Below are 27,979 nucleotides of genomic sequence, written 5' to 3' on the forward strand. Positions count from 1 at the left end.
ATTTAAAGGAAAAGAATGTCAACATTGAAAGTGAAACAAAGGTGAACCATTTCGTTGACTGATTCGATCCACACAAAATCATATTTTTTTTCGAGTAAAAACGTTAAATAACATATTTGTTTCTCTTATAACATGAAATCAAACAGACCTATAAAAATCAAATTGTATGAGGTCGGAATCTATTTATGTAATTGTTAATGTTTCGATAAACATGAATTTGTCAGCCAGTGCAACTTTAGGATAATTCATATCCGGAATGTCTGCATTATTGTTCCGTTAATGTTTAATTTTTAGTTTTAATACTGCATCCCGGTTTTATTACGTTCCTGTCCCCTGCCGGTAATTGATCTCAGGAGAAACCAGAAAATGGCAGACACCAAAAAAGTTGTTATCGACAAGAAAAATAAATATGATAGGCAGTTGAGGTTAATATGTTAAATATAACTTAAGAAGAATGGTTGTACGAATAATATCCTTTAAGTTTTAACTGTATAGTTTTCTGACATTTGATTAATTCATGTCAGAATGATACAAACGGACATGAATATTTTATTCATCTTAGTTTCTTACTCTGTTACTAATGTTTATGGAAGGAAATGATCATGATCATGTCTAGCTTTCAGAAGGCCAGTATCTCAAATGCAATAGCAATGTCTATAAAAATTAAATAAAATATACTATGAGTCTTGGAAAGAGAGGGCTGAAAGAAAACATATAAATTTTTATAGTTCGTTCTTATGACAGTTAACTTATGTTGTACTGTTATACCACTGTCCCAGGTTAGGGGAGGGTTGGGATCCCGCTAGCATGTTTAACCCCGCCACATTATTTATGTATGTGCCTGTCCCAAGTCAGGAGCCTGCAATTCAGTGGTTGTCGTTTGTTTATGTGTTACATATTTGTTTTTCATTCATTTTTTTACATAAATAAGGCCGTTAGTTTTCTCGTTTGAATTGATTTACATTGTCTTATTGGGGCCTATTATAGCTGACTATGCGGTATGGGCTTTGCTCATTGTTGAAGGCCGTACGGTGACCTATAGTTGTTTATGTCTGTGTCATTTTGGTCTTTTGTGGATAGTTGTCTCATTGGCAATCATACCACATCTTCTTTTTTATATATAAAGTAAAGTTTGTTATAAAAATGCTGAGACACTCAGACAGTACGAAAAAAACTTCAGAAGATTTATAACTTTCTTTGATGACATTCGCAGTGTAACATCAATATTTGGTATCATCATCAGTTAAACATACAACCATTCCTTATAAAATTGTCTTATCATACAGTCTTTGCCAAACTGTATTATGGTTTGTCTGACCGAAAAAGAAATTTGACATTTTCTGCTATATGTTCAACAGAAAAAAAATTTAATTTCTGTCTGACCGAATGATTTTTTGTCTGACATTTCTTCGGTCAGACAGAGTTTGGGATACACTGATCATAGTGAAATATCATTATGGTGTACATGTACAGTATGTGATGCCTTCGATAAAAGATTAATTACCTCTATGTACATGATGTATTGTTTATTTGAAAAACACAATACTGGTACAATACTGGAATACAGTACTGGTACAAAAATTTTATACCAGTATTGTGGAAATCCACTTGTAGAATGTATCTAATTAAACTTTACCTTTACCATGTTTACAACTCTTTGCTTTTGTATTTTAACATGTTTAAGCTGAGAATGTAACTTTTGTTTCTTTGATATTAACCTCATACCCAAGCTGTTTGGCCTTACATGTACTTTTAGATCTTACGGTCTTTTTGATTCTACAGAGTACAGTTACCAGGAACTCCAAACATTAACTTCTAAATTTTGTATTTAGCAAGCTACATTCATGTGTATACTTTAAACATTTGTTAAAATGTTAACATTGTATCACATGGGAGCAACCACTTAACTTCAAAGACCTGGGGTGTTATGGTTTCAGTGATCTGGAAGGATTTTTCTCTATGGGCCCAGGGCCCCCCAAAAATAAATACAAAGGGCCATTTTTAGAATTAATGGGCCATGTTGTTTAAACTGTTTCAAAACGAAGAGAAAAATATTGTGCGCCATGTGGGCGCTATTGTTTGTCACTCTATGTTAATACTAGAAACGGACCCATTCGCTCCTTCTGCACCCTTATTCAAACATTTAAACTGGATGACAGTTGAACAGAGAATAAAATATCATAAGTTAGTGATGACATTTAAGTGCATTAAAAATGATGCCCCATCATATCTTACTAACAAGTTTCAGACAGAAATCCATACCCCTTGAGAAATGCTGTTCAAGGAAACCTCATACTCCCTACACCAAAAACAGAATTGTTCAAAAAATCTTTTATGTATTCTGGATCATTCTTGTGGAATAATTTGCCAATACCGTTAAGAAATATTACAAATGTTAATTCTTTCAAATACAAAATAACAGATCATTTATTGAAATCAACCTAGGTGTATCAATAATATTAAAAACTGATCATGTCATCATGTTTATTTTTGTTCATCACATTTTATCAAGTTGTATTAAACATTATTATCATACTTGACTTTTTATTCTAATGTATGCAATGTATATGTTTGCATTTTGTTTGATTTCTCATGATGAGGGCCTCAGGGAAGATTAGTTATATAGCTAACTGTGTAACCCTCTTAAAATAAAGTATTGTTGTTGTTGTTGTTATGTGCCATTTCTGGTCGATAAGCACAATTTGCGCATGGTGCACATCCTTCCCGATCACTGGGTTTTTATTCTTAGTCAGAATTGTTTATTGTGCAAAGGGGGATCAATTTTATTTAGTTTTACAATGCTATCAAGTTCAACCAGATTATTTTGTTCAATATTCTACATTCAGCATATTTTATTTAGCCATCTGCTTAAACAGAATATTTTTTTTCCATCAAATTGGGGATAAGAATATTTTTTTGAAAGAAAAAAAACATACCCCCGTCCTCCCATCCCCGTTGAAGTTAAATGGTTGTTCTTCAAAAACATTTCTGGAAGTAAATTTCAGATTGTGGAGACTGCATAAATTTTAAAATTCTAATTTGTAATGTCAATTTGTGTGTGTTACCGTGGTTTGAATAAGATCTCTAGTAAACATTCATAAACTTTTCCTTTTCCCAATTAATATATATTTTTTATTCGTAGATTATGGGGAGACCATGGACAGTCTGCCTTAGAGTCAGCATGTGTCTGTTTGGTCAATGTATCAGCTGTAGGAACAGAAATTCTTAAAAATATGATATTACCAGGTAAAGTAATCAATAACTTCTTTCTAATGAGTGACCAGGTGAGATTAAAATGGCACTGCTGTATACTTAAACTCCTTCCAAGAGGCATTAAAACGAAAGTTGATTTGTAGGAACTCAAGCAAATCTGTTGAACGAACATGTATACAAAATTTTCTCTTTGTTAGTCTTTACCGTAAATTTTACTCTTTATTTGTACTATTTGTAACATTTACTCCTGCTATGTTCATCATTATGTGTTAAAGGCAGAAAAGTAATAGTTAATGTTTATTGTTTTTTAGGTGTTGGTTCATTCACGATTGTAGATGGAAACAAAGTTAGCGGAGAGGATGTAGGGAATAAGTATGTTCTAATTTCTACATAAAAGTGTAAATTTAGGATTTTTGTTTTCTTTTTCTATCATTTGTGATATCTCTAAATGTCTAATAGTTAAGTACATGTATTCTAACATCAAGTCCTTCAAACGCTTTGAGTACACACCCGTGGTAAAATTTGAATATATTGTTGGGCTGTTCCGATCGTACTCCCGCGTCATATGTTTTTTTTATGAATGAGATACCCGACCTGGGCGTCATAGAACGATAAAGTCAGAATATAAGCATTTTACGGGAAAATACATGCTTGTGAAACCGAAAATCATCACAACAAGGAAACCCAAACAAATGATGCTAAAATGTCTTATATAAGCCATGTTTTGTAAACATATAAGACATATAAATACATTTATCATTTAAATTCCTCCACACCCATCTAAATATGTTTTTGTAAATAGATTTAGCTGCTTCTTATTCAGTTTGCTCAGGTTTTTAACGTCAATTTAATAGTGCGTTTAAACCTTCACCTAGAGCACTTCGATCCAAAACAATTGCCGTATTTGTCCTGTTAGAATCGAAATAATTCATGGGGGCTTGAATATATCGTGATTTACCACGGTTGTCCCTTTATCCTTATATTTTACCCCTCGCTATTGCTCAGGGTAAAATATTTGTCATAAAGAGACAAACCGTGGTAAAATCACAATATATTCAAGCCCCCATCAATTATTTCTTAAGTAACCCCTAAGTCAGGTGCCCTAGACTGCTTAGAGTTTTCAGTTGATTTAGATTTTTTTTTTTAATGGGGACTATAGAAGATGATGTCCTGTAGAATGGGATAGTTTGCATTATGATTTAAAAAAGTAAAGAATCCTGTATTATTAAACTGTTAATAGGCTCTTTTTGAAATGATCCTGAGTGATGGGACTTGAAAGAGCAACACAATAAAACTTTGTATTCTGTTAAACTTACAAATATTAAGGCCTCTTTCAAACATGTTGAATCCTTGATTTAAAGCAATAATTATTCAAAGATATTTTTAACAAATTTATTTGAAGAGAAAGATTTTTTGTTTGAGCATTGTCGGGAAATAATTCACCTTTAGCAACAATGTCACTTTTGTTTGAAAACTTTTCATTGGAAGTCATCTAGATTCAATTTTGTTTTAGTCTTAAAAGTAGTACATCTACTGTTATCACTGACTGAGGTTGTAAGACTGAACTCCTCCCCTGACAAGTGTTATTCCAATCTTAATTGATTTGGATTATGTTTCCAAATTTTCCTGCTGAAGTTTCCCCATAGAATTCCAGCTTCCTCTGCCATGATATTTATAACCAATAATGGTGATAGTTGTGTTAAACTCCAATAATCAATCAAACAATTTAGTTTTAAAAGTCATGTTACAATTTATGCACTTTGTTTAATAAAACCGTAGTATTAAGTAATGAAAATTCATTGTACATGTTTCAGTTTTTTCCTGACAAAAGACAATATTGGGGAGGTATGTAGAACGTTAGCAAGTTATCTATAGAGGATCAAGATTGCATTATAATCAGTCATTGTCAGTAGATTTCTTCTTTACAGACTGTCAATTTGTGCGAAAGCAGTGAAACAAATAAGTTTTCTTAACAGTGTGAACTTATGGGGAAGAATTAAGGAAATAAATGTATATTAAAAATGTTAATGAAAGTTGGTTTATGTTAGAGGGGACTATTGTAGTTTAAATGACATTAGATCATTAAATCTAGATTTGGGGATTTCAAAAATTTGTTTTTAACACCATAATCATGAGACAAGACTTTTTAGTTCAAAAGTTGTTTAATAGTCTCAAGCATTAATCAAAATGAGCCCTGTTATTGTTTATAGCAAATATTGTGCAGTGAAATTGTCAAAATGAAATAATTCTCACTGAATTATTTCTATTGTGATTGTTTCGACAGGTTTTTCCATTATTAATAATCCAATGAAATTGAACCTTTCAATTTTCAGAAGAAATGATGATATTAAGATATCTGAATTTTTCTAAGGTAAAATTATAAATAGAAAGTACAATGTAGATTAAAGGGGATTCAGCCAGGTGCAACAATTAATTGCTCAGAGTAATACAAAGTAACAATTTCTAATATGTAAGTTGTTTAATAGTCATGATCATGAATAATTATGGAAATATTAAGAAAGAAGAAATACAATTTTTCAAAATGTTTAAAGCAAAGATCTGCAATTCAGTCAGATTGTTCTACTGTATATATGTTTCCAGTCTAGAGCCAAAGCAGCTACAGAGTTACTGAGTGAACTGAATGATGATGTCAGTGGAGATTTCGTTGAAGAGGTAAGAAATAAGCAAGTAGAAGATTGGCTCCTGTATAATCATATCTAAGTTGTTAGTGATGTTTGAGATAACCCAGTAAAGTTACTTTAAACTTTCCTTATGATAGTTTTATGAAAATTTCTTCCTTTGTATCAATACAAAATAACTAAACTGTTTTTGGGATACGATTGCTTTCAAGCAATCTGTAGACTTTTACAATTGACTCAGGGCCATGCCCTCACATCAATCGTTTTAATCTAAACATTAAGGAAAATCTCAAGATTTTCAAGATTGTCTTCCTTTGAAAGGTAAAAACAAACAAAAGGAGTGAATTTAAACAACTGTCCTATAATGGTCTTCTCATAAACTTCATGTTTCAATAATTACCTCAACTTATATGCATATTTTTAACAACACGGAAAATCAGAATTAAGCAATATTTATATTTAGTGTTTTTATAAATTTAGAAACACGTCAGAGGGAATTCCCCAGTTTTGATAAAATGCGAGAGTTCTCTGAATTCCGATAAATCTTTTTCTGTAATATAAGAACTGAAGTGGACTTTTTCTTATATACATGTACCACTGTTATGAAACTGATATTTGATATTGTACTTCCATAAAGAAATGGAGAATCATCTACATGTAGGTCATTTAATTAAAATTGAATATACATCCTTGCTACAAATCACAAATCTAGGGTTTAGGTAATTATGCGCATGCGTATAATTTTCTTGACTTGAATGGGTATCAGATTGAATGATTGCTCTGGATTCCCAACTTCATTGATTAATTTGAAACTCATGAGATCCTTTCTATGTCTGTCTGATATTGAGGGTTATTGTTGTTGCATAATTTAAAATCATATGCATCATTTAAATTAAAATAAATGTAGTCCACAACTTAAAGGTGTAACTAGAACACCCCTTCAGCCAAAATGGAGTCTTCCATATTATCACTTTGAGTTGTCTCCTTTATACTTCCGTCAATTCTGAATCAAATATGACGATACGTCGAGAAAGATTAGCTCGTTCTGTCATAGTAAGTTATAATATATTGAAATCGATTGCAATTTAAACAGAGGAATGTGTACGGAAAGTATACCCAATGACCTAAAGGAAATTAAATATTTAAAGAGTTAGAAATGGGATTCCTCCTAGAATTCACATAGGAAAATAGGTGATAAGGTACAAAGTGAAATACCTTCTCTCACTCTCAGTGACTGCTTTGAAAAGTAAACTTGGAATTGATAATACAAAAATAAAACACAATAATTACATTATTCATACACTTGTATCGATGATTAGCTATTTTTAATGTGAATAACTATTCAGATTACGTAAATTACATTTTACATGTGCAGTTGAATTATTTTTGAAAATAATACTAATACATGTATCAATGAAAACAATGGCAATCGTATCCCTCAGAGCAATCTGCTCTTTGATTATGAGTTAATTTATGAAAATGTTTCCTTTGTATACATCTTAATATGACATTTGCAATAAAAATATCATGTCCAGTAAGAAAAACTTTACTACCTAGTAAGGAAAAAAGAAATCATCCAAAACTAATAAACAAAAACATGAAAAGACACTTCTGTTATTTTGAAGTGTGAAAACTTAAATTTACATTCCGGGTACATATGCTACATATACATGCCTTCTGTTATACATAGACAAACATCTTCTTTTTCTTTTTTATTTAAATAATGGTAAATTTATTTTATTTCACATAGAGTGCCGAAAAACTGATCAGAGCAAATCCAGATTTTTTCTCAAGATTCACATTGGTGATAGCAACAAATTTATGTGAAAGGTAAGCATTTATTATGTTCACACATAATTATATTGAATGTTCAGATAGTGAGGCTCAAAAATTAAAGTATCATTTTATGTTTCTACAGAATAGAGAATTCAAAACAAAAAGTTGAATAAAACTGACAACAATATGCAGTAAGAGAAAAAAGACCAAAAAAAGTCTAGAAAAGCGCTACACAAAAAACTTAAGATTGAAAAACACAAACCCCATAAAAAACATGGGTAAATATTGTTCCTCACAAAAAACTTGTGATAAAAATTTGAAGTTATACGTAATTTGTCATGACTCCAAAATTTTCACTTTTTTATAAAGATTCTTTTGTGAAAAGAATTACTAGTCTAAAGGTTTTATAATGAAGATTTTAAATAAATGGTTGACTGTTTGTTAATAAGATTCCAGTTTAAAATATTTGTGAATACTCAGAACAACAAAAAGATGGTTGAAATTCAATATAGCATTTCATAGAATGTAAAGTAGATGGACTTAATACATAAGAAATAATCAATTGTTCTGCCCCTCAGAAAAAAGACAAAGTGGATAGGGTCAGAAATTAACAAAAGGTAACCTTTGAACTCCCTAAGAGAGTTGTTGTTTGAATTCTTCCACATTTTTAAGTCTTCATTAATAGCTGTTGCCATTATTGTGTAAACATTTCATATGAATTGTAACCCTATAGAATATTGTTATATTTCCATGTTTACAGAGAGTTATTAGAGTTAGACTCCTTGTTATCTAAGAGGAACATCCCCCTGTTAGTATGTAGAAGTTATGGATTTATTGGTTATATGAGAATCGTCATCAAAGAGCACACGGGTTAGTCAGATGTTTTTAGTGGACAATTGTAAAATTTGGTAATCAAATAAGTAATAGTATTTTGGAGTAAATATTCGCTGTTTGAATTGTTTGTTAGGCACTGATGGTTTCAAGAAAACTAATTGTTTGCTTAATCCAATATCCAAACATGGATCGGGATATGCATTTTAACAGAGCTCAGTTCTCATGCATTCATTGGAGAATGTATGGTTCAGAAGATACACCCTAAAAAATGGTGCAAATTGATTTTCTCCAGATCATTAACTTTAATAGTTCAAGAGTATTACCTTTATAAAGAAAATAAGATAATCATCTTGATTGTCTCTAATCACTGCCTTTTTTGCCTTGAATACAATCATTGATGTAATACAAAAAGTTAATGACTAACTTTGAAAACACAGGAACATAATATGTCAGGGTAAAACATCATTGTAAGTGCTAATCTCTCCCTTAACTTGAACATAATATGTCAGGGTAAAACATCATTGTAAGTGCTAATCTCTCCCTTAACTTGAACATAATATGTCAGGGTAAAACATCATTGTAAGTGCGAATCTCTCCCTTAACTTGAAGGCGAAAACAACACTTCATAAGTGTTGTGCATCCAAGGGCTTTTCTGGCTTTGTTTTTATCTGGAACACCAAAAATAAAAATGTTCAAAAACAACAACCACTGTACCACAACTTCCTGGCTAAACACAGAAAAGTAAAACATCATTGTAAGTGCATATATCTTCATCTTACCCATAGAGTATAGATTAATTATAATCTGTGTTTTTATTTCAGTGATAGAATCACACCCAGACAGTGCTCATGAAGATTTGAGGTTAGATCATCCGTTTCCAAGACTTGTAGAGTATTGTAATTCTTTAGATCTGGAATCCATGGATCAAAAGGTAAATACTGCTTGTGTTCATTCATGTCCAGTGAAGGATGTTTATTCAATATTGTCGACATCGCAATATCTACAATGTTAACACGATATAGTGTCAACATTGTTTACATTGTTTGAACCCTTATATAATGTATACATTGTTGACATCGCGATGTATACAATGTTAAAACGATGTTGTGTCAACATCGTTTACATTGTTTGAACCCTTATATATTGTTTACATCGTTGACATCGTTAACATTGCAATGTATACAATGTAAACACGATGTCTTGTCAACATTGTTGACATTGTTTGAACTTTTATATATTGTTTACATCGTTGACATCGTTAACATCGCGATGTTTACAATGTTAACACGATGTCGTGTCAACATCGTTTACATTGTTTGATCCCTTATATATTGTTTACATCGTTGACATCGTTAACATTGCGATGTATACAATGTAAACACGATGTCTTGTCAACATTGTTGACATTGTTTGAACTTTTATATATTGTTTACATCGTTGACATCGTTAACATCGTGATGTTTACAAGGTTAACACGATGTCGTATGAACATCGTTGACATTGTTTGAACTCTTATATATTGTTTACATCGTTGACATCATTAACATCGCGATGTACACAATATTAAACCAATATCTAGTCAACTTCGTTAACATTGTTTGAACTCTTATATATTGTTTACATCGTTGACATCGTTAACATAGCGATGTATACATATAAGAAGATGCGGTATAAGTTCAAATGAGACAACTTTTTATTTAAGTTACATCTTTTATAAGTAAACCCCTATAGGTTTGTCATTAATACAGAGTTTTGGTTTTTATCGAGTAGCAAGCTATGATAGGCACAAAAAAACACTAGTGTAAAACTATTTGAACAGGAAAAATAAAGGTCTAATGTAAAAAACATGAAACCAGAAACACGTATGAACAATTCAACAAACGACAACTACTGAACGACAGATTCCTGACTAAGGACAGGTGCAAACAAATGCAGTTAGTTTAACGTTTTTATACGTACCATAGACTCAATATAAAATATAAACACGATTTTGACACAATATTGTTAGCATTGTTATGTGAACAATTTAAACAGAAAGGTATATATAAAAAGAAGTGGTATGATTGCAAATAAGTAAAATTTCCAGTACATACATACTAACTGGCACATCTATAGATAACCGTCTGGCCTTTAACATTGAGCAAAGTTTATATGGCATAGTTAACAATAGAAGACGCCGACATGAAAAATGGATTTTTTTAAAAACTATATAACTAACTGCTTAACCATGTTAACTTATTTAAAAAAAAAGAACGAAAAAAAATGTATATACAACAACAACAAGATGTTGACACTATATTGTTAACATTACGATGTATACGATGTGAACGATGTAAACAGAAAGGTATAGACTTTATATATATAAATATAATATAAAGACGATGTTGACACGATATTGTCAACATCGTTATGTATACGATGTGAACGATGTAAACAGAAAGGTATAGACTTTATATATATAAATACAATATAAACACGATGTTGTCACGATATTGTCAACATCGCGATGTATACTATGTGAACGATGTAAACAGAAAGGTATAAACTCTATATATACAATATAAACACGATGTTGACACAATATTGTCAACATCGCGATGTATACGATGTGAACGATGTAAACAGAAAGGTATAGACTTAACATATATATATACAATATAAACACGATGTTGACACAATATTGTCAACATCGCGATGTATACGATGTGAACGATGTAAACAGAAAGGTATAGACTTTATATATATATATAGGTATATATACAATATAAACACGATGTTGACACGATATTGTCAACATCGCGATGTATACGATGTGAACGATGTCAACAGAAAGGTATAGACTCTACATATACACAATTTTGATACAATATTGTCAACATCGCGATGTATACGATGTGAACGATGTAAACAGAAAGGTATAGACTCTATATATACAATATAAATACGATGTTGACACAATATTGTCAACATCGCGATGTATACGATGTGAACGATGTAAACAGAAAAGTATAGACTTTATATCTATATGTACAATATAAACACGATGTTGACACACGTTATTGTCAACATCGCGATGCATACGATGTGAACGATGTAAACATAAAGCTATAGACTCTATATATATATACAATATAAACACGATGTCGACACGATATTGTCAACATCCCAATGTATACGATGTGAAGGTATAGAACATATTGATAGGATACAATGTAAACACAATAACGACACTATAAAGTTGACATTGCGATGTTGACAATATCGACAAAACATCGTGCACTGGACATAGTTCCTTGTGTTATAATGATAAAATTCTCTAGAAAGTAACAGCTTCATTAGCATAAATTATATGCTAATGAAGATGTTACTTTCTATAGAAAGATTTCAACTAATATAGAAATTAGATTTTTTTATTATATACTGAATGCACTAGAATAATTTCATTTAATGGATAAATGTCAACATGATACCCTTAAAATCATTGATTAGTGTATGCTTAAAGTCCAGTTGGTCAGTTTAACTGCCATTTACAAGATCAAGTTAAACAATAAACCAGGGTGTATGTTTTGTTTGAGATAGACTGATAGAACTTGGAAAATTGAAAAATATTATTTATGTTAAGGAAATTTACATAACATTTAAGGTATCCATATTAAATTATGAATTATGATAAACCTTTGTACTGACATTTCAGTCTTATTTTTTGTTTCATATATGGTCAGTTATACATTGTAAGATTCCTGTGGTATGATTGCCTATGATAATTTAATCAGTCTGCGCCAAAATCTACTAGTCCAAAGTCCATATATACTGACAATTTTTCTTATGTGTCTAAACAAAGTTTTGACTAATTTCGCTAATGTTATATTTTTTTTTAAATTGCAGGAGCATTCACACACACCATGGATAGTAATAGTTTATAAATATTTACAGAAATGGAAAGAATCAGTATGTATTTTATTTCAAATCTTCTTTCCTTATCTAAAAAAAATATTTTACTGTTTTTATGCCCCACCTACGATAGTAGAGGGGCATTATGTTTTCTGGTCTGTGCGTCTGTTCGTTCGTTCGTCCGTCCGTCTGTTCGTTCGTCCGTTCGTTCGTTCGTCCGTCTGTCCCGCTTCAGGTTAAAGTTTTTGGTCAAGGTAGTTTTTGATGAAGTTGAAGTCCAATCAACTTAAAACTTAGTACACATGTTCCTTATGATATGATCTTTCTAATTTTAATGCCTAATTATATTTTATATCCAATTTCACGGTCCATTGAACATGGAAAATGATAGTGGGAGTGGGGCATCCGTGTACTTTGGACACATTCTTGTTTTGTAAAGATAGGCAATAAATAAAACTAATGATAAATTAAACAGTATAAATATATACATATATGGTCAAAATTTATATTGAAGAAAACATGAATAGATATACACATTAATTTCAAATTTACTACATTTGTATTGGATTTATATGTATGTAAACATAAACAATACACATGAATAGAACATATGCATGTAAACATAAATAATACACATGAATAGAACAAAGTGAGGCTTTATTTCTGTTACAGCATGATGGGAACGCACCAAAGAATTATAAAGAAAAATTGCTGTTTAAAGAATTTATTAAACAAGGTAAAACGATATTTTGTGATTGTTTACATCTTTTTTCCAGTAAAGGCTATTAATACATTCAAGGCACCAAGCGAAGGCACTTCTAAAGTGGTTGACCACCCATGGCGTCAATTTTAAAATTTCTCTTACATTTTCGTCATACAAAAAAGTCTAAACATACACCCATAAGGATTTTAGAGTGTCCTTTCTGGATCGGATATATGTTTTTATCAATGGTAATGTGGTTCAAAAGATTTAAAATCTCGAACATTTTAAGGTAATTAATAGGAACACTTTCCATACGCCATCACAGGAAAGAATTTTTTCTGATTATAGAATAAAAGAAGATTTGGGTATGCATCAGTGAGTTTCAAGTACGAATGTATAGATATAGTGGTCAAAAATGCAAAATCATTTGCGCGTTACAATTTTAAAACTTCAATATAGCTTAATTAAATTGTGTCATGTTTTAAATATAAATGCAGCTATCATTAAATTCATGTAAAGATATAAATATATCTGATCAATAAGGGATAATATGAATAACAAGGGATCTACAATGAGTTCGGCAGTAATAATAAAAGTTTGAACAGTTAACAATAAATTTCTTCTCTTACTTGTTTCTAAAGATTGCATGATCTGTGTTCCATCACGTAAGCTTTTTTGTAGGTATAAGGTCAAATAAAGAAGGGTTTCCATTGGATGAAGAGAATTTTGATGAAGCAGTAAAGAGTGTCAACACAGCTTTGGTACCCAGCAGTGTATGTTGTATAGTATTGTTGCATGAAAAAATCTTTTAGTTTCAATGGTTAACAGATGTCATTAGAGGGAAATCTTTTATATCTAATTTATCTTTTCTCCTTTCTGTTGGGAGAAAAGATTGAAGCTTTGACCCCTATTGTCATGTTATTCAGTGTTTGATATCATTCCATACATTTGGTATTGTATCTGCACCTCTTGTCAGCTTTGATATTGTGAATGATCCTCGTCAAAATAAAAAGTAAATAATGATTATGGCCTGTGGCTAGGGTGTAAAGTGATATCCTTGTCCGTAATTTCATCCTTCATTCCCAAAATAAATCATTTCATCCTTCATTCCCAAAATAAAACTGTTTTCAGAAAGAAAAAAATCAATTTGTAGACATTTAAATAAGCTTTAGTTGAAGCATATATTATGATCTACAATCTACTTCTTGTTTTGAATTAAGACCTGCTATTGAAAAATTATATGATCCTTGGACCATAAATTTCATGAAAATTGTACCTGTAATTTTCTGACCTTTATGGTAATACCTATAGATATTGAACTGATTTTGGTTAAAAATTTATGAAAATTGTACATGTTTTGGCTTTTTGTAAAAGTTAAAATATCGAACTGGTATTTGGTTCATTGTGTAAAAATGTGAGTTACAGATTGATTTTGTATTTCCTTCCACATGGCTTACCTACTGACATTTAACAGGTGGGTATGTGCATGTCCTCCTGACACATCTAATTTATTTCAAGTAGTTCATTTAATCAATTTTAAAACTTTTTATATTTAAAATGATATCTACTGTAGCATTTTGTAATTTTATGATTTGTTGACTAAAGAACTTTCAACAATTGCTTTTATTTCATCCATATATTGGAAGTTTATAACCAAGAATCAAAAGTGTTATAAATACCTAGGGGTTTAGTTTAAACATATTTATTTATAGTGGATTGGGAAACAAGTTTTGCAACTTATATTAATCCCTTTCCACTTTGCGGGTGCGAGTGCTGCCTTGTAGCAGCATCAGCCTGCTCTTTTTCGAAATCTACAAGGGTGTCTTTAACGTGCAAGTGATATGGCTCTCTCTTAACACGGGTCAGCCATTTATCGTCCCCTTCCGATGGACTATCATTGTTTCCTCGAGACCATACTCACAAATAGTGTCAAGGGAGAGCCGAAAATTAGGTGGATCCAACCATTTTCAAAAAGGGGGTTTTAAACTCCCGGAACCCTCCCCTGGATCCACTACTGATACCATTGCTACATCTTCAACAATTTTTTATTCAGTCTGACTTTCAGTTTAATCTTTTACTATTTTGCTTATCAATATTCTATTTCTATTGTAGATGCCAAGTGAAATAAGAAAGCTGTTTGAAGATCCATGTTGTAGTAATTTAGATGCTGAGGTATGATAAATCAGATCTGTCCTTGACCTGTAAAAAAAATATTGAAAATGATATACAAGATATATTTCTGTAAAAGAAAATTATTCATTTCATTCAGTATTTGAAACGCTTGATTTGCAAGAAATTACAATACCCTTTTACATATTGGAATAAATACCTTGAGAATCAATAAGTTGTAGTGTTGATATAAGGCGGTCTGGGTGGGGTAAAATCGTTTAGTGAATAGAGAATAATTGCAAAAAAAAAATAGAATAGATAAAAGCTTTCTAAATAGTGATAGTTCTAAAATATTTAATTGTTTAAATTAAATAACTTTGTTACACAAATCATTATTTCTGACTGACAGCTGATTTCAATTATAATGTTAAATTTATTTTGCAGAGTTCATCTTTCTGGATTCTAGTCAGAGCAGTCAAAGAATTTGTAGATAATGAAGGAAAAGGTTAGTACAACTACACGTTTTTTTTTAAACACAACCAACATCTGAAGAAGCAAGTTCCATGGTAACAATGAAAAGTGCATAGGTCTTACTATTATATCAAACTTCTCTGAATTAGGGAAGTCCTATGTAGGTTTTTAAAAAGTTTTGTGAAAAACTTGTTGATATTTTTTATGCAGTTAACAGTCTGTAAAGCTAGTTAAAAATTGTGCACCAATGCAAAACTAATCTAAAACTAATAAAAGCTGCTATTTGGTAAAAATATATGATACAAATTAGTTATATTAGGTAAACAAAGACAAGACATTGATTGTTGTAGATTTATTACCTCTGCGTGGAACCATCCCTGATATGACAGCTGATTCCACTAGATATATTCAGTTACAGCACGTATATCATGGCCAGGCAGATGATGATGTTGCCGTAGTGACAGAGAAAGTTCGTAAAATAGAACAGAGCATTGCAAAGGTTAGATTCATGTCTATTCAAATTGTCTTTTAAAAACTGAACAAAATTAAATTGTATTATTTTCTGCAGGAACTTTTATATATTTTTGGTCCAATGTAAAGAAATGTTTCAAATAATGTGTTATTGCTAGAAAATAGTTGTGAGTTAAATAATAAAAACAAAGACGTGATGTATTTACATGTAACATAATATTATTCAACTAAATATCAGGAATGGTAGAATTTTAGAGCTAACATTTTGATGCCCCTCCTATGATAGTAGAGAGGTATTATGTTTACTGGTCTTTTTTGTCTGTCTGTTCGTTTGTCCATCTATCTGTCCTGCTTCAGGTTAAAATTTTTGGTCATTCTCAATTTTATTTGATGAAGTTGAAGTCCAGTCAACTTGGAACTTAGTACACATGTTCCCTATGATATGATTTTTATAATTTTAATGCCAAACAGTAAACTTTCTAAGATGTGGTTTTGGTCTGTTGTAGGAGGAACCTGTCGACACATTAAATATGCCACCACCAAATTATGTATGATGTTTTTATTCTGTTACCCTTTATTATTCCTGTATTGGACATAGGAATTGTCAATGAATTTGGCCATCTGGTGCATTTTACCATTATATCATGAATGTCATTTAGCTAGAGAATAACTTTTGTTTTCATTCTACGGTTGTTTATTTTTTTTGGAATAACCAATGTTTTTTTGTATTTTGAAGTGATTTTTTTTTTTTTTTCAATATTTAGAGATAACTTAAATACATAGAAACATTTCACTACTATCAATAATAAAATTTAAAATTAGACTTTTACAGAGTGAAAAAAATTATGGATTAAACATTTTGCAGAAGATGTGCCCTAATGGGAATATTCATATATATATTAGATTCATATAAAGGCTACATTTGTTTGTGTAGATTAGTTAAATTCAACTAAAAAATGAATTTGAAGACAGGAAAAAAAAACTGGCAAAATGCACACTAAAATTAATTTGAAAAAAATATTTATATTTATGAAAATTGCTGAATTAAGTGTCAATATTGAATCAGAAATTTACAGATAATCTTCTGACCAACAATTCAAAGCCACATTGACAAACTCCTTCAAAATGGACCATTTGTAAATCAGAAATAGAATGGAACAAAATGCATGAACAAAAATATACCTTGTATTAAATTATGTTTCTGGAAATAAGTGTTATTTTTATTTACAGATTTTTTTTAATGTTTTCAGTGTTTGAAATAAAACTGTGAAATGATTTTTATTATTTTTATAGGACAGATGTTTATACTACATGTAATTGATCATATAAATTATTAATTGATAGGGTGTTAATATCAAGAAGAAGAAATGTATGCTACCTGGTTCTTATGCTGCAAATTCAGAAATATTGAGAAGTTTTTATTAATGTGAATAATGCAACTGGTTGAGTAATGCAACAATAAGAACAGACATTCTAATATCTTATTGATTTATCTGTATGCAGTTTTTCACGAAAACGCAATAACTTATCTCAAATTTTTTTTCATTCTGCTAAAATCACAATAAAATATGCACACAAAAATTTCTGAATTTGCAGTACCTAAAAATAACAATGATACACCGGGAGGGGACAATACAGTTAACTTTATAGGAAGAAAGTGAGTTTTTTTTTATCTTAAAAACTTTGCAGATAGCTGTCTCCTCATATGTGTAGGTTTTAAGAGACAGTCTTAATTCTACAGAAATATACCATATTATTTGGTATATTTAAAAGTAATTGTACTGTTTATTATAAAAAACAATATGTAAATTATCTCAGTGTTTTTTTTCTCAAAGTATTCATTTTATTTCAAATACAATTTTGTGTCTAAAAGTTATTTGTGTCACACACTGTTACTTTTTTGGATCTGCCAATCAAAATTTTTTCAGAGCTGAAAGAAAAATACATTTTTGCATAACATTTTCCTATTTCTGTTTTTCCGAATGGTCCAGTTGCACTTTGTTATACAGTATGAATGATATTTTTATAGTTGCTATGAATAAAAAGCTGCATATCTTAAGTACTAAGCACAAGATATATAAGAGTACATAGGAGGGATATTTTTATTGTGTTTGAACGTGATATTTACAGTCCTGTAAATTCAGAAATATGTGCATACATTTATTATTGTGATTCCAAGGAGGAAGTCAATGTGAAATGCTGCATACGAATAATGCTATCAAAATTTGGAATGCATATTTTGAAAACCTCCACTTTCACAATTTTGCAATAATAAAATATTACAAAAAGATCTGTATTTACAGTATCTACATGAAATAATATTTGTGTAAATGACACAACATTGAACTCTACTTATTAAAGTAGCTACATCTTTATTGATAATTTACAGTAAATTAAATTAGATGTTTAGAAACAGTATTTATACTTTGTCTTGTGCAAGCAGGTGTATGTTTACCTTTAAATAAGTTCTGTATCTTCTTAATGTTTGATTCTTTCATAGATAACTGTCATACTAAATATTTTCAAACTTTATCATGGAAAGTATTACAGAAAAACTCATAATGTTTGCTTATTTGTAGAATGAAATAGCTAACAGTTATGATGGCATATACTTTTCTTTATACTATTTTCCATCTTTTGATAGAAATACTGTAGATTTTACAACTTTCAAAGTCTTTTTCTTTTGAAAATCAAGTGCTAAGTACTGATTAAATATTGAACATATACTTTAAGCCAAGCTGAAAAGAGGAGGGGGCTATAATTGTGGTTAGATGTGCAGCTTTTTTTAAGCTTGAGCATGAACAGCAGATAATTCTGTTTAAATGATAAACATATTAAAAAAGATTGTATTTGTTAAAATTATTTGTTAACTCTAAAGTTTATAAAGAAAATTTCTAGAAATCATTTGAATATGAGGACTGTTAGAGCAGAGGCATGGAAGCTTTGTCCTGAAAGCTTATATATTGTATCAGTCATCACTTACTGAACAATTCATTGCACTGATATTGCTTTAAGTATTTGTACGAGTCATGATGTTTCATCTATCATTGGTATTCAACAAAACCCCATTAGCTTACCATGCAGTTCCAGCCTGATTGTATACTACTTGACAAGAATTTATAACTGTTTTGATCTGCATATCTGCACATTTGTAAAATAAAATGATAAGTCCTTTCACTAAGGTCATTTTCAATAGCAGTAGTTAGACTCTTAAAATTGAAATGTGATACATTATAAATGTTTCTTTTGAGGAAGTGCTATTTATTTATACTTTCCAATACAAATTGATCATATAACTATAAACTAAATTACTCTTGTTGTTAACTTATTTGACGTTTTGCACTTTTTATCTTATAGAGGATGATTTTTTTGTTGTTGTCATTTTCCAATTTTTCTGATCAATTTATGTTCTGAAATACTCATATTCATGACAATTTACATTTGTGTTATGTTTTCTCTCTAGAAAGTTGTAAAAATTAATCACTCAAAAAAAAAAAAGGTTTGAGATATAAAATATTGTATATTTATTTAGTGGTAGAAAGTATATATATATTCAAGGCTCAATAAATCAGGTCAAATAATTAGACAATATACGTATAGTGTCTTGAAATATGAAATTTATTTGTATGAGGCTTAGAAACGGGAAAATGCGAGGTTCTACCGAGCATTTTCCCGTTTCGTGCCGAATACAAATAAATTTCATATTTCAAGACACTATACGTATATTGTCTTTATACTGAAATCGAAAAAAAAAATGAAAAATGAAAAAAAACACGTAACAAAAATTGTTAAAAAAAGTGTTTGGAATTTCCCTCTTGGGGTACCATATTGGGGTATTTCCCTATGAGCGTAGTCCAGGTGGTAAGACATTGGCGTATTAAGGAATTAGAAAGGGAAAATGAACTTAATTAATAGCATTTGATAAACATGATATATAAATAACCAATTTGAAGACATAAAAGTTTAAATTCAAAAAAGTTTGACCATTGTTACTTTACGTTGTCATGGTCGTGACGTGATGTTGTTGATGAAATACAATAAGGAGGCGGGGCTTATAGGTCAATTGGGGTCATTGACGTATAAAGCTAACGTTTATACGTATAGCTTTATCTGTACAGTAAAATAGCTGATTGCAGTATAATAAACTTTTAAGAGTCAAATTTACACTATTGGGTATGACTTTTTAAGAAGTGACTTGAGTAAGCTTTAGGAGATATGTAATATAAAGATAGATATTTAATTATATAAATATGAAAATATACTGTAAATTCAGAGATTATTGTGAGGTTTTTCTAAATGCAAATAATCCGACTGAGTGAGTATTGCAAAAGTAAGGATTTGCATTATACATATATCCGTATGCAGATTTTCCTGGAATTGCAATATTTAATATCTCATTTTTGTCCATCCTTCAAAAATTGAAATGATAAATGCATACACTAATTTCTGAATGTACAGTAAATTGTTTTGTTTTTGTGAATTTCTATATAATGTAGTGGAATTCGGCATTCATGCTTCAACCATTGCTGTTTCTCTAATTATTGGTATAAAAGTCTTTAATAGATGAAATTATGTCATCCTTGTTCAAAAATTGTTTCAAAATATGAAAATTTTATAAACATTTTTAAATGCATGAATTACTATAAACAGTATACCAATCTATTTAGATGTGATTTATATTTCCTTCATTGTGTTTAGTTGTTAATCTCTGAAACCCCTAGGTACACACAGTTTATTTGTAGTCATTGAAATATGCCATTAAGGTGGTACCTAACACTACAGGGAGATAACTCTGTAAAATCAGCTAAACGTTTTAATTACGTTATGTTGTTAAGGGAATATTAAGCTTCTAAATGATCAAAAATAGTATTTGTCAAACTGCTATATAACCAGTGTAATTTTTCTGAAAAAACGATTGGTTCAAATTATTTGAATTTTTTATATTTTTGTCAAAGGGACAAAGTATATACTTTGTCAAAATTTTATGAAATTTAAACGAGCCAAATTAATTTTAGTGAAAGTGTTGGGTACCACCTTAACTATTGTAACTTTCACTTCCAAATATGATGGAAGTAAATAAATATACATTTTTCTCATGAATATTAGATTTTTTTCATTTCATTAAATTCTCAAGAAAACAGATTGTGATTCCTTTGTTGATTATACTGACTTTGAAAATGATATCTTTTACAGGATAACTGCATATCAGACCATGATATCAAACTATTTTGTAAGTATAACTGAATAATTTATATGCAGTTTGTCAGTTTTACCCTCAAGTTTTATTAAATTGTATGGATGGAGTCTGTTTGTATGTTCCAGCACAACCCCCATAGTCTATTTCCTATTTTTACAATACAGTATACTGTGGCCCAACTTGGAACAAAGTTGATGAAGTCAGTAGTTGCCAATACAAGCAATTGAAATACAGAATTTATTTCACCAAAACATCAAGAACTTCTAACCATGTAACAATAATAGATAGACTTCAGGATTTCATTTTATAAAATATTCAAATTTAAAAACTTAATATACTCTCTCATCACCCTTGGCAAATTCAGCCATCATTTGTGATTACAATGCTGTGCCATCTACTGGTAGATAAAAGTCACTCCCACTCCGACTTCATCATTCTTGACAAATGGCATCACTTTTCAGTGTGGTGATGTAAAAACAACTGCGTCTAGCGTTTACAAATATAGGGAAGCAGAAACTGTTAATATACTTTAACATTTCAACATTTGCACTAGAAACATACCCATGAACACCAACTAGTTGATTAAATAAGAACTTTGAAATTGTTACCTTAACATATCCTATGTTTTGTCTTTCTATTTTCAGGATTTGTGGTATGATCCATCTGTATCTATTGTGTAAACGTCAATGCTTACTGAAACCACTCAGTTATATGTGATATATGCCCCTTGAATATATATAAATTTATGGAAAATTTCATTGCAATTTCTCTTATTTCTTGGAGAAAAAAAAAATACTTGAAAAACGTTATGAGTTGAACTTGTTATTCCTGATTATTTATAATTTTATGCATTATGTGATCTTTATTTTGTCTTTCTTTCTTAATTCTACACAACTTATCTATTTGTTTCAGGTAAAAATGCTGCATTTTTAAGAATATTTAGATCCAGAAGTTTAGCAGAGGAATACAACAACAAAACAGCAAATCTACAAGAAATAGGTATTGGATAACTAGTAAATATAGCTATTCAAAGAGAGTTCCATGTTTTCCTAGTTATGGTCCTATATAGTGGTAATGTGGATGGAGGAAAATGTTCATATTTTACAGATCAAACATTTGTTTTACACTGCCAAGCTATTATTGAAAAGATTGTTCTTTGCCACACATTAAAATTTCTACAAATTTATGTCATTGATATGTGAAAGTAAAATTGAGTGTATTGTAATGCCCCTTCTTTTTGATAAAATGAAATACTAAAATAATTTGAGTTACCAATTGTGCAGGAATTTTATGGGCTTGTATTTATAAATGGAATCTTGAATTCTTTCATCTAATTGTAAATTAATCTTATTGCAAACCAAATGAAACTTTTGTACAGAATGATCTCCTCTTGGTAAAGGTATTTAAACTTCTGTCAGTTCTTATGTCCCATTGAATAAATACAACAGCTACTGTTCTCTGTGTTTTTTTATTCACAATGACCTTTGAAATGATATGCCTGAATTTTTTTATACCCCACTTAGGGGCATTATATTTTTCTGTCTCTGTGTCCGTCTGTTCCTTCATTGGTCCATCTGTCCCACTTCAGGTTAACCTTTTTGGTCAAGGTAGTTTTTGATGAAGTCTAAGTCCAATCAACTTGAAACTTAGTACACATGATCAACTCACAAAACTACATGTTATGTCTTGATTATTTAATATCAATATCTATGAAAACACTGATTCAAACTAGAAGTAGATTTCAGATAATGAAATAATTATTTTGGTGTGTTTGACAAATAAAAACTGGAAAATGATGACATTTTAATTATAGCTTCCTTAAATGTATTCCTTAACTTAACAAACACTAATTTCAATAGGAACAATGCTAAAATCAACTTTTTATACTCTTTGCTAAGTGACAGTTTATTGCTGACATATGTAGACTTTTCGTAATTTATATAACACAGCACCTTTAAAATGAGTATCATTTTTATACGACCGCAAAAAAAATTTATGATGTTGTCTTCGTCTGTGTCGTCCTCGTCCTAAGACACATTTAGATTCCGGACAATAACTTTAGTTTTAGGGAATGGATCTCTATAGATTTTTAACAGAAGGTTCAATACCACTAAAGGTTGAGATTGATTTCGGGGGTTGTTGTCCCAATAGTTTAGGAATGAGGGGCCAGAAAAGGGCCCAAATAAGCATTTTTCTTGGTTTTCGCACAATAACTATAAGTATAAATAAATTGAAATCTATGAAATTTAAACACAAGGTTAATGACCACAATAGCAAAGTTAGGATTGATTTTTGGAGTTTTGGTCTTAACAATTAAGGAATAAGTGTCCCTAAAAGGGCCCAAATCAGCATTTTTCTTGGTTTTCACTCAATAACTTGAGTATATGTTAATAGAAATCTATGAAATTTTAACACAAGGTTTATGACCACAATAGGGAGGTTGGGATTGATTATGGGAGTTTTGGTCCCAATAGTTTATGAGTTAGGGCCAAAACAGGGTCCAAAATTAAAGTTTTATTGTTTGATTTCATAAAAATTTGAAATATTGGGGTTCCTTGCAATTGATATGCCAAATCTAACAGTGTATTTTGAATCTTAATATTTGGTCCCGTTTTCAAATTGGTCTACATTAAGGTCCAATGGGTCCAAAATCGAATTTAGTTTGATTTTAACAAAAATTGAATTCTTGGGGTTCTTTGATATGCTGAATCTTAACATGTACTTAGATTTTTGATTATGAGCACAGTTTTCAAGTTAGTCCAAATTCAGGTAAAAAATTAAACTTTGTTGGATTTCAACAAAAATTGAATATATGGGGTTCTTTGGTATGCTGAATCTAACCATATGTATCTAGATTTTTGATATTTAGGCCCAGTTATTAAATTGGTCAGTATTGAGGTCTAAAGGATTCAAAATTGAACTTTATTAGATTTCTTCAAAAATTGAATTCTTGGGGTTTTTGATATGCTGAATCTAACCATGTATTTTGATTTTGGATATGGGACCATAATAGGTAAATGTCCAATTTAAAAAAGTTTTTAAGTTAAAGTTCTTAGACCACATTCATTCTGTGTCAGAAACCTATGTTGTGTCAACTATTTAATCACAATCCAAATTCAGAGCTGTATCAAGCTTGAATGTTGTGTCCATTAACTTACCCCAACTGTTCAGGGTTCAACTTCTGCGGTTGTACAAAGCTGGGCCCTGCAGAGCATCTGGTTACATTGATGTTTTAATATTTGAATATTTTATTTCCTTTTGGATTATAGTATCTGAGCCCTTTCACTTTAGCAAATATTATTTTTTTTCAGCTCAACATTTAGGAGATGAAGACAATGATGACGACTTTGTATTCTATGTTTTATTGAGGGGCGTAGATAAGTTTTATGAGGAATATAATAGATATCCTGGTGTATATGAAGACCAAATAGAAGCTGATGTCCTTATGTTAAAGGTAGTTACTCTTAGGATGTAATTGTAGTTCAGATATGATCTTAATGGTTACCAGGGAACTTGATTTAAAACCATGAAGCACTCACAGTTTATTTATGATCAGTGCAAGTTGAAACCAATTTCTAAAATGAAATATAATAACCCATTTTGGATATTTTATCTCATACAAGATATAAATTTACTAGGCAAGTTATTTTAATATAATTTTTGGAAAAACTTTATATATACATTTTAAAATGTATACCTTTTCCCCATGGGTAAATGATCCAAACCTGCTTAAATATACAGTTGATGCAAACACATTTATAACCATTTATAGAGAAATATATCTTTAAGCAATGAAATATTAAATTGAACTTCAACATGACAAAAAGTTATATAATGTTTTACTTGTTAGAAGTTCATCTTTCTTTTCATTATTACATTGATTGTTGCTTAATTTGGTTGCGACTTCATTTTCCCAACATATCCTTTGATTTATAAAAACATTTTTTTTTACAATTTCAGACATCAGTACAGAAGATATTACATGACTGGGGATTAAATCCTACATCAATTAAGGATGATTATATACATGAGATGTAAGTAAATGTTGTTTGATTGTGTAAATGTGGGTATTTTCTCATTTGAATTGTCTGTGTGACTTTAGTTTACTCGTTATAATATGTACACTTTAAAAATTGTTTGATATGAAAAAAGCTTATCTCATCAACAAATAAAACTTACTGCTAACTAGGGATTTTTGAAACTTGTAATTATTACTGATTTGAATACCTATTTGAGCAGATTTAATTGTTAATATCATTAGTTATACATTAATTATACAATATGTTTGTTCAGTTTCCTGCAGTACTATATCTCGAGGATGGTCCATCATAACAAAAAAGCAGTAAATTGTTAAAATATTTTAATTTTATGACAGTTTGCCAAATATAAAAATAGGAAGATGTATAATTGCCAATGAGACAGCAATACAATTAATGTGAATATAAGCAAATATGGGTCACTGTATGGCCTTCAACAATGAACAATGTTTTTTTCCTGGTCATCCATAGATTATAATTAAGAGCCAAAACAAAAACTGACCACAATGCATTTAGGTTTATATCATACATTTATAGGTGAAGAGAAAAATAAGGATTGTCAGATAGCAAATGAACAAAATAAAGAAAGATGCAATATAATTGTTCTGTATATATATATTTGTTTCAGATGTCGGTACGGAGCAGCAGAACTACACACAATATCATCTTTCATAGGAGGGGCTGCAGCACAAGAAGCTATTAAAGTCATCACAAAACAATTTGTTCCATTTAATAATACATATATTTATAATGCTATGAAACAGTCATCATTAACTGTACAGCTATAATATATTTATATATGTATAGGTTTTCACTTTAGAAACAGTTCACAAATTGATTAGAACAAAAATAATCTGCTTGAAAAGAAGCTTGAACATTTTTTTCTGTGAGTAAAGTTAGGTGGATGTAATTATATCTTGCTAAACATTAGAGGAATCTTAAAAGCTTGTAATCTATCAAAAACTTTTATTATAAGAACTGAAACTTTCTACTGAGGTCTGCAATAGAAATGACCGTGTAACAGTAGTGAGCTCTGGTGAGAGATTGAATTATAAAATATTCTACATGTATCATGAAATGAAATTTTCTATGTGAGAGGAGTTGTCTCGCCTGAGGTGAGACTAATTAATTAAGGACTTTTGTGAAGATAAAAGTCTTCAGAATTCAAATTTGCTTTTTTTACGTGATGAGACAACATTTTTTTTCTGAAAATGTTGCAAGCCTCAACTTTTAATCAAACTAGAACTATCAAAGAATTTTTTCTTGATTTATATTCCAATGAAAAATTAACCCTTTAATAGCTTTAGGACATCCAAAGGTTTTTTTAGAATGATTTCTATGTGGACTCTTAAAAAGGTGCCTTAAAAGTCCAATCAGTATTACATTTTTAATAGAAATTATAAAAAAAACGTAATTTTCAATACATATATATGTATAATTTCAATTTAGATTTGACTGCATTGAACCTGGCTGAATTCCTTTGGCTGTCTGAAACTGAACATTCATGGGGTTCATTTAAATCATTCTGCTAATTTCTTGGTGGATTGTCTCCCCTCAACTTAATTAAATAATGTTTACATTTGACTACTAAGGTATAACAAAGTTAATGAAATATATCAAATTCTCATCATTGTTAGTTCTACTGGTAAAATTCTTATTTCTGTAATATGTCAAACACAGGAAGAAATTTAAAAATACCTGAAGTGGTCAAGACAAAAAAAGGCTGGAAATAGACTGAAAAAAATTTGAATGGCAACTTTAAGAATGATGTAAACAATGTTTCAATGTCAAATGGCCATTGAATTTGTACAAGAAGTGTGAAGAATCATTTGAGGAATTTGTAAAAACTTTATTGTTAAGTTTTGTATTAAAATTAAAATTTTATCTAACTTAATATTGTGAAATTTATTAAGCATTTCTAGTACTTTTATTGTTATATCTCGATAAAGTCATAAAATGTATAGAAGCTATATATTATCTTCCAAGTGTTTGTTGCTGAATGTTTATGTTATGTTCATTTTGAGTTCAAGGTTAACAGATGTGAAGAAATTACTGTGCCAATTCATTAGTAAAATGATATACATGTAATCAATAATCAGATGCTCATGCTTTCATAAAGAAAAAAATGGAAGTATTTATATATTATTATAAAAGTTTTTATTTTGTTTAATATAGGTCAAATGTACAAGATAAAACTTTGATTCTTAAAAGTTTAAGTATCTATTTATATCAGGGCTAAAATGGGCCCAAATCTTACCTTCTTTTTTAAATTCACATTTTAAGGGGAAAACTGCTTTCATATTTTAATTCACTTTAATCAAAAAGTAATGTAACAGTTTACTAGAGTGTTGTATGTACTAAGCAAGTCCAATGTCTTTTGTATAATGAAGAGAGAAACTGAAATAAAAGATTTTTGTACAACACTAAATATAAATGTTATTTGTTTTCTTTTATCATATACTTACATCTCCTCAATGAAAAACACTTTTATGACACTTGCATTAATTTTAAACAATTTGCTATAGGAATTACCTCAACAAAAACATTTTGGTTATAAAATGTTGCATTGTGCATCTACAGCAGAACCAATTGGTTGCATCCTTCAGCAAATAAAAAAATTAAACAGCAACAGTTTTTA

General features: G+C 30.1%; 1 protein-coding gene across 2 annotated transcripts; it reads left to right on the top strand.

The window, feature by feature from the left end:
• The first annotated feature begins 318 nt into the window (after window positions 1-318).
• LOC143080681 (NEDD8-activating enzyme E1 regulatory subunit-like) lies at window positions 319-27,775 on the top strand. 2 transcript variants are annotated; one of them, XM_076256656.1, is made up of 20 exons: window positions 319-425; window positions 3,143-3,246; window positions 3,525-3,585; window positions 5,028-5,058; window positions 5,815-5,886; window positions 7,603-7,682; window positions 8,389-8,498; window positions 9,284-9,393; window positions 12,348-12,410; window positions 13,026-13,089; window positions 13,738-13,829; window positions 15,169-15,228; window positions 15,610-15,670; window positions 15,987-16,135; window positions 16,614-16,655; window positions 21,301-21,337; window positions 22,217-22,303; window positions 24,616-24,758; window positions 25,265-25,338; window positions 25,970-27,775. In XM_076256656.1, the coding sequence occupies exons 1-20, from the start codon at window positions 367-369 to the stop codon at window positions 26,127-26,129; spliced, it is 1,659 nt and encodes a 552-aa protein (XP_076112771.1). In that variant the 5' UTR covers window positions 319-366; the 3' UTR covers window positions 26,130-27,775. The 2 variants fall into 2 exon arrangements, with proteins under 2 accessions (XP_076112771.1, XP_076112772.1); XM_076256657.1 differs by lacking the exon at window positions 16,614-16,655.
• Window positions 27,776-27,979: the final 204 nt, after the last annotated feature.

This window comes from Mytilus galloprovincialis, chromosome 6 (assembly GCF_965363235.1).
Source record: "Mytilus galloprovincialis chromosome 6, xbMytGall1.hap1.1, whole genome shotgun sequence".
Taxonomy (NCBI): domain Eukaryota; kingdom Metazoa; phylum Mollusca; class Bivalvia; order Mytilida; family Mytilidae; genus Mytilus; species Mytilus galloprovincialis.

Coding starts and splice junctions, on each gene's coding strand:
- LOC143080681 (XM_076256656.1), top strand. CDS start 367: ATGGCAGACACCAAAAAAGTTGTTATCGACAAGAAAAATAAATATGAT. Junction 5,887..7,602: donor GTGGAGATTTCGTTGAAGAG/GTAAGAAATAAG, acceptor TATTTCACATAG/AGTGCCGAAAAACTGATCAG. Junction 12,411..13,025: donor TACAGAAATGGAAAGAATCA/GTATGTATTTTA, acceptor TTTCTGTTACAG/CATGATGGGAACGCACCAAA.